General features: G+C 37.2%; 1 protein-coding gene across 1 annotated transcript in view; it reads right to left on the bottom strand.

The window, feature by feature from the left end:
* LOC126185204 (hemicentin-1-like) overlaps positions 1-14035 on the bottom strand; it is a 747875-nt gene that overhangs the window by 146549 nt on the left and 587291 nt on the right. The window contains exons 44-45 of the mRNA XM_049928085.1: positions 13453-13592; positions 5911-6084 (exon numbers count right to left, since the gene is read on the bottom strand). Of these exons, the coding sequence (XP_049784042.1) occupies positions 5911-6084; positions 13453-13592 (314 nt within the window). The remainder of the gene's footprint in view (positions 1-5910; positions 6085-13452; positions 13593-14035) is intronic.

Here is a 14035-nt window from a genome sequence, read left to right as displayed (position 1 = left end):
CTGCCTAGTGGCCCTCCCCCACCTGAGTAGCATGTAACAAAAGCTGTGGTATGAAACCTGGGCACCCTTAACCTTTCTTCCACATTGATACTCAGGCTGTATAGGGAACCCAAATCACAGTCAGATACTAAATTAAGAATACTGATTTTGAGTGAATTTCATAGATAGTACCATAAGTAAGATACCTTCAAGTCCTTGTGGCAATACTGGGATACTGAATACCTGGATGTATTGAATGTGTGGTGTAGAGAAACTTCTACCCATGGTGGTGTGTCTGTGTGTGGAAATAGTAAGCTAAGTGGCAAGAAAACTGACATACATAACTTAAAATTCACCACAAAGCTGATTTGAAAACTTGATCAGTAATGTGGAAAGCAGTCATCTAGAGTGCCTAGGAGCAAAAATTGCCTTAGAGAGCTTTTATGAACTTAAGCAGCTATGGACTATTTGTGCCAAGTTATCTGCCAATAAGAGGAGATGTCTGTCTCGATACAATTGTCACACACCTAAATATTTTGGACTACAAAGTAAGTGTGGCTGACTCTATGCTTGCAGATCACATTGCAGTAACAGACAAACTGAGTAATTACCCAACAAATTCCCAGATGGTATTCTAATTACGTGTTCAGAAGTAGTGATATTATAAAGAAAAGTTTGGATGATTTCAAGACTGCAGAGTCTTCTACAGATTGTCTTCAAATGTCTGAAGAATTGGCACCAAATGATAGATCCAGTTCCTTGCTCCTGGCCCTTAAAGCCAAAGTTGATGAAAATTTTGAACTAAAACCCAAGAGAAATCCAATGCGAAAGCAAAATACACAGAAAACTGTCAAACTAAAGAGCTGGTATACCACTAAATTAGCCAATATAAAATGCATTGTAAAACTACCAAATAACAAACTCAAACCCACTAAAGATATTGGCACTACACATAGACTATACTGCAATTATTTACAAGATGCACAGAAAAGAAGAAGAGAAATAAAGGAAGGAAAACAAATGCCAGATTTATTCAAAAACTTGACAATCCTTGCAAGGCAGTGTGTGATTTGTATAATGAACATAGGCCAAAGCCCACCTCTTGCTCTAATTCCTGCAGTCCAGGTGAATTTAATGAGCATTTTATACACCTAGTGAAAAACACAGTAGGTGAAATTCCTGACTTTGGAATATGTCCTGCAGTCGCTGTGAAATTTGGAAATAAATGGAGGATAGTAATGTGGAAAAAAGTGTATCAAAAAGACACAATAAAAATAGAAAAATCTTGCAAGCACTGAGGGAGCCCTGATATTTATCACATATCTTGCACCATATTTTAAAACTATAGTCTATGATATTGGTACCATATTTGAAAATTATAGTCTATGAAATTGTTCAACAACTGACACTAGTAATAAATAAATGCCTCCATGTAAGGGAATTTCCAGACTTCATGAATGAAGCATGCACAGTACCAGATTAAAGACAAGTAATCCACATGAAGTGTCAAGCTACAGGCTTATATCTAGAACATCAGTGCTAGCTAAGGTGATTGAGTCCATAATGAAAGATCAGCTTATGAATTATTTTGATGGAAGTAGCCTCTATTATGAAACATTGAACTGCTTCCAGAAGGGCAAGTCAACTACAACAGCAGTACATGAATTAGTTACAGACATAAGTCACAGTTCTGAAGACAAGGAGTCTATAGCACTGGTACTTTGTGACATTAGTAAGGCAATCGATTGTATTCCACATGAGGTCCTGCTCAGCAAGCAAAAATCATATGCTATTGGGGGAACTGTTCTACAAACTCTCAAATCCTACCTAAATAACAGACAATAGATTGTATCAGTGCAAGGATCAGACTCAGGTGAAATGAAGTTAAAACACAATGTGCCACAGGGATCTGTAAAAGGGCCTCTATACAGAACTGTTCTGTGCTCATAGGTAGCACACCGTGCCTAGTACACATCACTGCAGCACTCGGGGGCCACTGCACAGTTGCGACACCTGAGGATGGTTGTGATAATGAAAGAAATTTACAACTGAAGCGATATTTTTCAACCTCTGGTATAATGCTCAGTTGCGGATGTTCTTCCAACAGGATTGTTTACATTTTTTCAATTGCCTAGCTCACACAAGGATAAATCATGAGATTTATGGAAAGAGAAATGAAGTTCATCAATACAGGACTTGGTATAAAAGCAGTAGAAACAAGCCAAGATGTGGATTATCTAAGACACAGAACAGCTTACCAGTCATGGCCCTAAAATTATTGAATACTCTACCTAAGGAATTTAGTCATCACTAATTGAACAATTTTGAACTAAAATTTTGAGTATATTAAAAGAGCAACCTTTGTATGGTACTGAAGAATACTTCTGTGGTGATAGAAGAGTGTCTACTTCAGCTGCAACTAAGTGCCATTGAAAACAGCAGGAATTCTGCTATTTTACTGTGTTCTGATATAGATTGTCTTATGGTTAAGTATATTGTATGCTAGCTCTTAGTTTTATGTTTCATAGTATGCATTTTAGTATCATAGTTTAAATTGCAATACTGTATTCATTTTATTGTAGTAATATTACTATCAAATTGATGCTGTCTGTCCTGCTATAGCTGGTAAATCACATAGAATTGGTAATAAGACAATAAGTAATATGATGAAATTGGACTAAAATGATACCTGCTCTAAAAAGAGAACATGGTAGCATGCAAGGAAATGCAAAAAGTACTTGATTTACAGTAGACTAACCTCTTCTGGTGAATGATCATTTGGAAATATGAGTGAGATTTTCATAAACACGGCAGAAAATTGTCACAAGCTTACTATTGTAAGCTGTCAAGACAAGATGACTAAGTTTGTGAAATCAAAACCTTATTCATTATGTACAGAATATTGACAGAGGTTGGTACAGACTTGTAGCAAGGAAGACTGAATCACTTACGATGAACAACAATTCATCAAAAAATAATGAAATCATGAACACTGTAGCACATTCAGAACTGATGAGTAGGTCTGCTAACTGAGCTTAGGTGTTGTAGGTGGAGATGACTGTAAAAGATCAGCTAGAATTTTATATGTTAGTGATCCTTGAAATAGAATCAGTGTATGAGATTCTTGGTGTCTTGATTAAGAACTGAAAGATCTTGGAAGCAATAAAGATAGTGTTTATTTGGTGGCAAATGTTTCTCTTACAGCTGTACTAACTGAACATCACCATATATGTTGTATGTGTGGGAACATCAAGAGCTTCAAGAGGTCAAAACCTCTGACATCCCACAGAGAAGATATCTGAGGGAGAGAAAGTGAGGACTAGCAGTCTGCTCTTGATGCTCTCACTCTATGCAATAAAACAAATAATGTACAATCATGTCACACATCTTTTGGTAGAGGTTCTAGTACACCTCAGTATCCTACTTCCACATATGTGTTCTAGTCTGTTCTTTCTCACTCCCTGATACTGATAATAATAATAATAATAATAATAATAATAATAATAATAATAATAAAAACTGAGGGCAAAGGCTCTGTATAACTGCAGGAACTTACCTCACTTTCTGATAATACTGAGGTTTGTACCTAAAGAAGCAGATGTTGATGTTACACATTGCACTCCATGTGATGCTGTAATAAATTATATTACAGCTGCAACTGAAAATCTTAACAATTTCTAAGTAGAAGCTGTTACACCTCATTGCTTGGCTGTTGCCTTTGTATACAGGAGATATGGACTTCATATTGGAATAGTTTAGAGCTTATACAGTCTCTTTTACATTGATCCCCTACATAATTTTTATCAACAATTTGAGTGTACTCAGCTTCCAGAAACAATGTGTTTATTGCAATGACTTTAAATCTCTGCAACTATTGAAGCACAAACAAATATGAAGTTAAAGTAATTAACAATCATAATGAGAAAAATGGGAAGTGAAGTAACATTACAGATCCCATCCTTGACATTAAAGTGTAACAATACCCAAAAAACCAAAAGAAGTAAAATACATATGGTAGAGAAATAAACATTAATTTTTTGTATATAATTTTCAAACCGGTCACTACAAATGAAGCAGATCTAAAGAACTGGAGGAGTTACTCAAAAGAACTGTTGAACAATTCAGCAGACACCTATGACAAAGAAAACAGAGCAGAAAACAACCAGAATGTGCAACCATTAGTTGAAGGACTAACTCTGAGAGGGGTGAAGGAGGCAATAAAAAGACTAAAAAATGGCAAGGCCCCAGGCATAGACTTGATATCAGCAGAGCTCATCAAAGAAGGGGGAGACAAAACATATGAATGGCAAGCCGAATTGATAAAAGAGGTGTGGAGGAAAGAAGTAATGGCAGAGGAATAGAAAACTGTTGCTGTATGTCTCACATATAAGAACCGAGACAAAATGTTGACACAAACTATAGAGGGATGTCTCTGCTATGCATGTGCTATAAAATAACATCAAGAATTATACTGAACAGGCTCAACCCATACACCAAAGAAATATTAGACACAGGACAAGAAGAGTTCAGAAAGGGTAATTCAACAACCGACCAAATATTCACACTAAGGCAAATATTAGATAAGAACTGGGAGCACACTCAGAATACCTCCTGTATGTTTACAGACTTCAATAAAGCATATTGCAGCACTGTTAGAGAGGGGATGTGAAGGCTAATGCCAGAGTGTGGGATACCAGACAAGCTGACAGAGCAGTGTGATGGAATCAAAGTGTAGTGTGAAAGTATAGCAGGGAATTCTCAGAAACATTTTGGTAAAAACAGGAGTGAGACAGGGAGATATTATATCACCAACCCTGTTCTATTTGGCACTCAACAACACCCTAAGGATAGTAACACAAGACTGTGCAGAAGTCTCCATAGGGACAAAGATAAATGTTCTGGCTTTTGTGGATGATACTGTGGTGATACAAAAGAGCGTGGAAGACTTGGAGAAAATGAAAGCTGTACTGATGGAAAAAACTAATAAAGTAGGTTGAAGCATAAATGAAACAAAAAAAAAATTCATGGTAATAGGAAGAAGAGCTCAGTTAGGACCAAATCATCTAACAACCAGGAACCCAACAATACAGAAGACACACACATTGACATACCTTGGCATCAAAATCAACCAACAAAACCTTATTGAACAAGTGATTGTAATGAGAATTCAAGTTCTGGGGGTGGTGGTGGGGGGATGGGGGGGGGGGGGGGGACACGCAAAGATGTCTACAAGCTAGGAGCTATATACATAAAATTATAAGATCTAAGTTACTGTCCAGGCAGGCAAAAGTAAGAATATGAGACATGGACCCTGACAAAAAAAAGGACTCATCACTTTTGAAAATAAGGTACTGAGAAAAATATATGGATTAAAAAAAAAAAAAAAAAAGCTCAGAGGTGAGAACACAGTAATAAAGGCAGGAGAAGCTGAGGGAACGAGACCAAGGGGAAAAAGAGATGGAAGGATTATACCATGGCAGCCATGCAGATACTGGATCTGGGAGTTGAAGGAGCAGCTGACAGGAAGGTGTGGAAGTCTGGAATGAATAAGGCCAAGGACCAGCTGTGGTTTATGTGGCCAGCATAAGTAAGTAAGTGTGTAATTTTTTAAGAGAACAAGTGACTAATAGTATTTATGAATATATTCATAACTGTCTTACAAGCTTATCAGCAGTGTCTGATCATTATTAAATGTATTTCTTTAACTACAAGTCCTGAGACTGTGTTTAACTGTCTTCAATAGCATTATTTACAAAAGTGAAGAGAGCCATCTATGACAGAAAACTGACTAAGGAAGCAATAGGAAATCTGAAAATATAATGTGGCTGTAGCACTCACTGCTGAATAAACAAATGTAATTTAAGAATGGATAAGTTTTAAATAGTACAACTGCAAACAGAAAATATAATATGTTTAATGTCCAATATTTACCTGTTGTTTTAAAACATCGCTGACAGATGCTTCAATTGTTCTCTTCAAACCAAAATCCGAAATATTAGCAGAGATCACATAATCAGTTAGATTTTCTCCATTCAAATGTCCTCTTATCCGAAGAGCAGCATACATTGGTACATTATCACAGCTTCTTAATATGCATTTTTCAACCTGTAAAACATGAAACAGAGAGATCTTAAATGCTGCTATGTTTATGTTAATACAAAGTGCATAAATCTGATGAAACCACACACTCCACCCTTTGTCAGTACTTATCTTAAGAGGAGGGATATGTAGTATCCCTAATAAATACATAGAAAAGTGAAAGTGACAAGCTAGCTAGGCTTTGGAACTAATAGTTCCTTCACTGGAGAATAGAGAGGGAGAGAGGTTGGAGAAGATTAAAAAGGAAAGACCGGTCACTCAGCAGAGATCAGAAATGAGCTTGGTGTACTTGCATTAAATTTGTGAACAAGTCCTGTGATGTCATCTATGAGCTTGCAGGTCACAAGTCTCCACCATAGTCCATTTAATTGAAAACTCATCACTTGAATCTATTGTCGAGGACAGTCACTACGTGTGCAACCGTTCGGCATGACAGTTATTGTTTGCCAATACAATGACTGATCAGTCAGCACAGACTATTGTTCTACAAACATGCATGCACACTCACACACACACACACACACACACACACACACACACACACACACACACACCTCACTGAGCCTATGATGAGAGAATAAGGAAACAGGTCATAAGGACAAAGTGTACTCTCTAAATGGTTATTAATTATTAAAATAAATTATGGTAATTAAAATAAATTATAATAAATCTCTAAATGGTTATTAATTATTAAAATAAATTTATAACAGTCCTCAAAAAAAGTTGCCAAAATGAATTATCAGCTACACAATTCAGCTCATAAACACAAGTTACTATGAACAAAAGAATATACTAATAGTGCACTTCTTGATCGCAGAAAAATGACACTGACATTGCCCTGCACCCAGTTTCTGTTTGACTAAGCACATATGTTTTGTCATGGTGGAGGTGGAATAAGCAAGAATACAACCATTTTGTCTGCACAGGAAGAACTTTGTATGGTTATTGTCTGAAGTATGGGCTATAGCACTGAACTTTTTCAAGACCACTTGTCCTCTATTGGAGCACATTTGCATTTGTATTACCTGCACCACTTAGCATTCATCTTACACAATCTCATAACAGACAGATTCATTAAAGACCATCTGATCCTGATAATTGATCATGTTAAATCTTGACTAGCCTTCCACTGCTGCACACTTCTGTAAGAGATAACAAGTCAATGAGTTGTGCCACCATTCTCAGACTCATCACACTCGTGAAACTACAGCAGAAAAAAGGAAGCCAATCTATATCATTCAGATGCCAGGATGAGAGGGAAACACCTGTAATAAGAGTGATGATTCTCCTCATTAAAGGGGCTTCATCATCCTCAGTCTGAGTCACTTGCTCTTCCTTTTTAATCTTCTCCAACCTCACCAACTCTACTCCATGATGGAGGAACCATCAGTTTCAAAGGCTAGGTACTGTATCATGTTTTCTTTTATGTGTGTCTGTCACCAATACTATACATTTTTCCTCCTGCAGGTAAGCAATTGCTGTCAATTCAGTCTCATAACTTATTAGTTTGCTCAGTTGAATGTTCCTCTGATACACCCCATTGTCAGCACTTTTGATCTAAAATCAATGACAGTTTCAAAACCTGTCTACAGCATGTAATGGATTGTTCCATGTTTCAAAATAGGTATCTAGTTTCATGGTGCACCTTCAGTTTTTAGTGAACTGTACAGCCTTGTATTGGCACTTCTGTTATTTTTATTTTTATTTTGAACTAATCTCCTGCATATAAGTCTACAAATTCTCTTGTCAAAGACAGATGAAATTCTGCTATTGACATTTCAACCTGTTGAGAGTATGAGAAATTAAAATTTACAGATCCAGCATGTGAAAAATGAACTTTCTGTGCCAATTCAGAGTCTTCCACACTAATCTAACTGAGCTGAGTACCATATAACACTACTCAGCAGCAACTGTGCTAAGCTTTAATTAACTACAAATTAAATATTGCTGATGTTTTCCACTGTCTCCTTGTCACTCTTTTCAATTTCATACTTTACTATGGTGGTGAAGGCAGTCAATGCCCATCAGATTCTCTGGGAAAAAGTGTAATATCGCTATTGGCAATTACCTTACACATTTTATTGCAAGCTCTAATTTTAAACAGAACACTGAGAATGTACTCTACCATAATGATCTTATTTATAGCTTTTGAGTATATTCACACCGAAAGTGATTAAAAAATAGACATATTTCTTGCTGAGGCAAACCAACTGTAGTATTTCTGGCAACAGTGAATAACTGCACAGTGATTTCATTTGAATGGATGCTACTTTATCAAAAGGCACATGGTACCTTGTAGCTGAGAACCTGAGGTCCTGAATCACATACCAGAACATTGGTGCCCCAGCTAGTTTCCACCAGCTTCACTCCTATATTACTGGGAAGAGTCAAACGAAAACCTCATAAACCTAATAAACATTAAATTTCCCACACTATTGTTCTGAAACTTGGGAATACAGTTAAAAGGGCTTCAAAGACTGGTTAGCAAGTGGGACCATACTACAGACAAGCGAAACACTGCCACAGTACCAGCTTACAATGGCTGCCCCACTTATGACATGCACCAATAAAGAACAGTAATCCAGTACGTTGTGGCATGTTTGTCACTGTAGCAAGTGTATGAATGGAGTAGGAAGTTAAGAGTGCTTAGGTTCTACAAAGAGTCTGCAAGGTGAGTGCCACAGCATCTCACTCCAGAACTGCAACAGTAACATATTGACATCTGTGAAGTTTTGCAGGGCTTTGAAGCAGAAGGTGATGGCTTCCTTTCTAAGAATTGTTACAAGAGTTGAAACCTGGGTCTCCTACCAACCCAAAACAAAATGAGTCAGCACCAAAATCCATGAAGTTCCATGTGCAGGCATCTGCATAGAATGTTTTGCTGACTCTCTTTTGGGATGAGCAGTGAGTCATCTTGCTAGAGGAAACACCATGATCAGTGCATCATATTCTGAGCTGTTGAAAACTCATGCTCAATCTGCAATCAAATGAAACTGCCATGGAAATTTTGAATGCCAGTGTCATTTTGCATAATGGTAATTCTTAACCTCGTAGTGCCTGTTAAACACTTGCAATTACTATTGACCTTCACTTTCATACTCTTACACATCTGCAATACTCTCCAAATCTTGTCTGAAGTGATAAGCACATGTTTGGACAACTCAAATAGGAAAGAAATCTCATTCCACAGAAGAAATGTAGCAGATCATTCAAATGTTGAAATGTGTGTGAAATCTTATGGGACTTAACTGCTAAGGTCATCAGTCCCAAAGCTTACACACTACTTAACCTAATTTATCCTAAGGACAAACACACACACCCATGCCTGAGGGAGGACTCAAACCTCTGCCGGGACTAGCTGCACAGTCCATGACTGCAGTGCCTTAGACCGCTCGGCTAATCCTGTGCGGCATAGCAGATGGTGCATGAGTAGCTGCACACACTACCACAATAATTTTTTTCTAGTGAAATCTGTGCACTTCTTGTACATTGGAGGAAGTGCGTTGAATGTCAGGGAGACTATTTCAAAAGGTGATATGTTTTTGTTCCACTTTTGTTCAGTAAATCACATGCAAAAATACGTTTAATTTTTTCATTTGACTCACTCAAATATTACAGGAATCTATATTTCAACAATTTTGTTTAAAGGTGCTTGTGAATGGCCTGCTGTAGCTATAAGGTTATTGGGATTGGGTTGAATTTTTACCAGGAACGTAGTGAAAACAACTCAGTCATTTTCAAATATATTTTAGGTACGCAAAAATGCCGCCACATTGGTGCGACACAGACAAGGACTTGTTGTGTGAGTGCAGTGCTGAACAGGAAATCACTTCCAGTGTTAAGAAATGGCCTGGCAGTAAGCTGGTAGATGTTCTGTACACACCACACTAGGATTAAATACATTAGCAATGGCTAATGTATCTCAGCATTGCTTTTTGATGAATGAGTGTGTCCAAGAACTTTCCACTGTTTACTTTTTTACGTTCTTTTTATGGTACATTTGTTAAAATTCTTTGTCAATGGCACATTAAACAAACAAACAAATGATTTTAAGTGCCCAGACCATTAAGAGGTTGACTACAGAGCAAATACTTATATCTACTGAAGCATGTACAAAAGTGTTTACAAGTCATGAGGTCAAAAGTAAGTGCACATCATTGATAAAATATGACTGAATACAACTTACACATGCACAGTAACATCCTCATATCATTTGTATATGGATAATCTAATCACTTTGTAAGGTTGTTATGATAGGTAGTCATAAAGATTTAATTGTCATCTCAAAAAAATAAAGTTATGCAAGTAATTTGTTTATAGGTACACATCTGCAGCATGAAACACATTGAAAGCACCTTTATGAAGTACCATAATGTGCCACCATATGAGCCACAACAAAATAGCATAGCCCACAGACAAAGCAAAGTTAAGTACAAGGGGCAGTGATAAAGTTTTAATTATCATCTCAAAAAAATAAAATTACATAAATAAGTTTTTTGGTTTCTATGAATATGTATGCAGTCCTGGTATACATTAAAATCCCCACACAACAGCGCTGCAGGACACAGCTAGAACAGTCAAACCAAAGAGGTGCAGCCTAAATCCCCACACGGCAGCACACAGTTAGAATAGCCACAACAAAGAGGTGCAGCCTGTCTCCACTTCATCAATGATACTCCTCTAGTCACACACTATGGCAATGTGGCACAGAGATCTCAATTTGTACACAAAATGAATTAAATAACTTGATTTTTTTAAAGTGATAGTTAAAAGTTTATGACCACCCTTTGTACTTTGCCTTTGTGTAAAAGCTAGTTACACTGGTTGGAGAAATAAATTTGACTCTCCTGAAATATATGCAGGTTTTCAATATATCAAAGCAAGAGGACACAATTTGGCTGAAACTCAATGTGGACTGTATCACTTATGGACATGCAGAATGTTGACTGTGGTACTTATGGGCATTCAGCAATGAGTGAAAAAAATTATTAGGACTAAAACAGAAAATGAACTAAATGTTTTACAGGAATGAAAACCAGACTCACAGAAGCTTACATATAGGTGCCAAAACATTTGTGGGTAAAAAATATGAGAAATAAAAACTATATTTTGCATGCATTATGATTTACCTCACAGCCATCAATTTCATTTTTAAGTTCTGATTATACAAATGACTATATATGGTACTATTACTGTAAAGTACAATTTAATCAGACAGTAAGTAATTTATGACAAAAATTGTTACATTTTGTTGGGACGATTTGCTGAAATTTGTTAAAGCTTTACCATTTTGCCTACTCCATACTTCAAATAACGCAGAAAGCAGTGTCACAATAAGATTGATACTGTATGGATAGGGAGTCCAAGAGGATTCCTTTGGTCTCACTAATTCACATCACACACATACCATACACAGTCACAGACTCCTGAAGCAACTCCACGTGCTGAGTATCTTAACTTCAGAAGTACAACCATCTCTTCCCAGTGACATCACTTTTTGTCAATGAGCACAAAATTCAGATCTAATACACAATGTAAAAGCATAACTTGTTTTCTCTGGTGTCTTACCTGCATATGTATGGCTCCCTATGAGTCTCTTTTGCCCATCTTGAAAGTAATAGTTTTTATTTTTTAGTATGATCAATTATGTTTCAAATAATTTGATTTGCAACGGTTTATTCACACTGTTATAAGTAATCAGGATTCTTATTAACAAGGTTTTTAAATAAAACAGTCCAGTATGATTATAATGTTGTGTATAAAATGATTTCATTACTTAGACATATTTTACTAATCTACCTTCTCATCAAGTACTGCACAAAATATTTCATTATTCATAAGCACTCTTTGCTCTTGTTTTTCTGCAATGATGAGCAATCCGCCTAAATTGCTATGACATGCTAATGGCCTATTCTGTTTCTGCTCATTTACATATGTAATACTCATATGTAGTCATTCGACAATATGCTTGTGTTATAAGCTGGAAGATGACATCTGCATTTTAGTTAACATTTTTGGACATAGTTACATATAAAACACATATTTGCATGTTTTTACTGTTACATAACTGCTTTTGAAAGACAGCTGCTTTCAGTTCAAAGATGAAATTGATCTGATAATAATACTCAAAGAACCAGCATGTACATTTTGTACACTATCCAGTCACATTTTAAGTGATCTCTGGTCAAAAGCCTGAAAAACCACCTTTTGTAGCAAGGACTGCTGCAAGACATGAAAAAAAAGTCAGTGAGGTTCTGGAAGGTACTGACAGGGATGTGGAGCCATGCTGATTCCAGTACTATGAATGGCTGCACTAGGTTTCTCAATTGAGGATCCATGGCACAAACAGCTTGATCAAAGTGGTCCCACAGATTCTCAATTCAGTATAAATTTGGGGAGTTTGGTGGCCAGGAGAGTACAGTAAACTCATCCTAGTGCTCTTCCAGCCACAAGCATACACTGTAAGTTGTGTGAAATGTTGCATTATCCTACTTGTAGACACTATTATGCAGTGGAAAAATAACCTGTGTACAGAGGTGGATATGGTAACCAAGATTAGATCCATACTTGTGTTAAGCCATTGTGCCTTCCAGAATGATAAGATCACCCAGGGAATGCCACAAAAACACTTGCCACACCATAATGCCTGTTCCCCTGGACTGGATCCTTCTGATTATTGTTGCAAGATGCCTGTTTTCTGTCCAATTAAGCATCTGATATGTCTGTAAAGGCCATGTGCCATCACTCAGTAGACCTCCAGTTGTGGTAATGAAATGCAAATTCCAGCCTTCATTGCTGATGAACATCAGTAAGCAGGGGTGCATGAACCAGGTACCTGCTGCGGAGGCTCATTCCCAACAACGTTTGCAGAATGGTCATGGAGGAGACTCTATTGGTAGCTCCTAGGTTTATCTAGGTGGTCAGTTGTTCAATGGTTGCACGCCTGCTCACCCACATACATCTTCACAACCCTTGTTCTGCCATGTAATCTATGGCCTGTGGTGCACCACAGTTGCTTTAGTGCTGGTTTTGGATAGCCCCATTTTGCCATGCATAGTATATTTTAATCATAGTTACATGCAAACTGTTTACAAACTTGACTGTGGATGCACATAAATCACTCTGTTTCTGCATTACGACAATGACTGCATTGGTTTATGGTCCCCCCCCCTCCCCCCCCCCCCTTCTTACTTTATGTATTCTCCACTGGCAGTGTTGCCATTAGCCTGTGACTGGTTATTGAAAGTTGATGCTGAACATAGGTGGTGGTCACATGAATGTTACGGACAATGTAAAACTTACTGATCCTGTTACATTTTGTTACATTGTAAATTCATGTTATATTCTATACTCATGATGAAAACTATTGCACACCTGTAAATTCTCACCACTGCAGAAAGCTCCTCCATTTGCTGGCATAGGATTTGTACATGTTCTGAATCGCTGTTTATTTCCAAGGCCACATGTAGCAGAGCATTGACTCCAAGGACCCCATTCAGACCAGCCACCATCAACTGAAAATAAATGGAGCACTGCATTTATCTCAAATTAATTTCATTTCCATTCACAACACTCTTACATTTATTGACACAGCCAGCTCCATCTCTCACTCTCCCTCCCTCCCTGGTCCAGCTTACTTTCTTGTGTGTTCCACGGATTTTGTGACAACTTGTAGTGCTGTGGAATGTCTCATTGGATTCACAAATGAGACACATTTCTCTTTAAAAACATAGCTACATATTGACCATTTACATAACTGGATTTTTGCTGTAATTTCAATCAACAACAAAATTTGACAAATTTCACCAAACTACTGTCTATTCAGAAATTCTTCTGTGGGGTAGACAGACTTCAATTTTGTCTTTAAAACTTTCTTTGTGCGCCAGCACCATTAGTTCACAAGGGAGATGGTGAATATTTTTATGGTTGAATAATTTTCTCCTTTCTGTGGAGGAAT

The sequence above is a fragment of the Schistocerca cancellata genome, chromosome 4 (assembly GCF_023864275.1).
Source record: "Schistocerca cancellata isolate TAMUIC-IGC-003103 chromosome 4, iqSchCanc2.1, whole genome shotgun sequence".
In the NCBI taxonomy this organism is placed as follows: domain Eukaryota; kingdom Metazoa; phylum Arthropoda; class Insecta; order Orthoptera; family Acrididae; genus Schistocerca; species Schistocerca cancellata.
The sequence above is the reverse complement of the archived record's forward strand: the minus strand, read 5'-3'. Positions and strand labels throughout refer to the sequence as shown.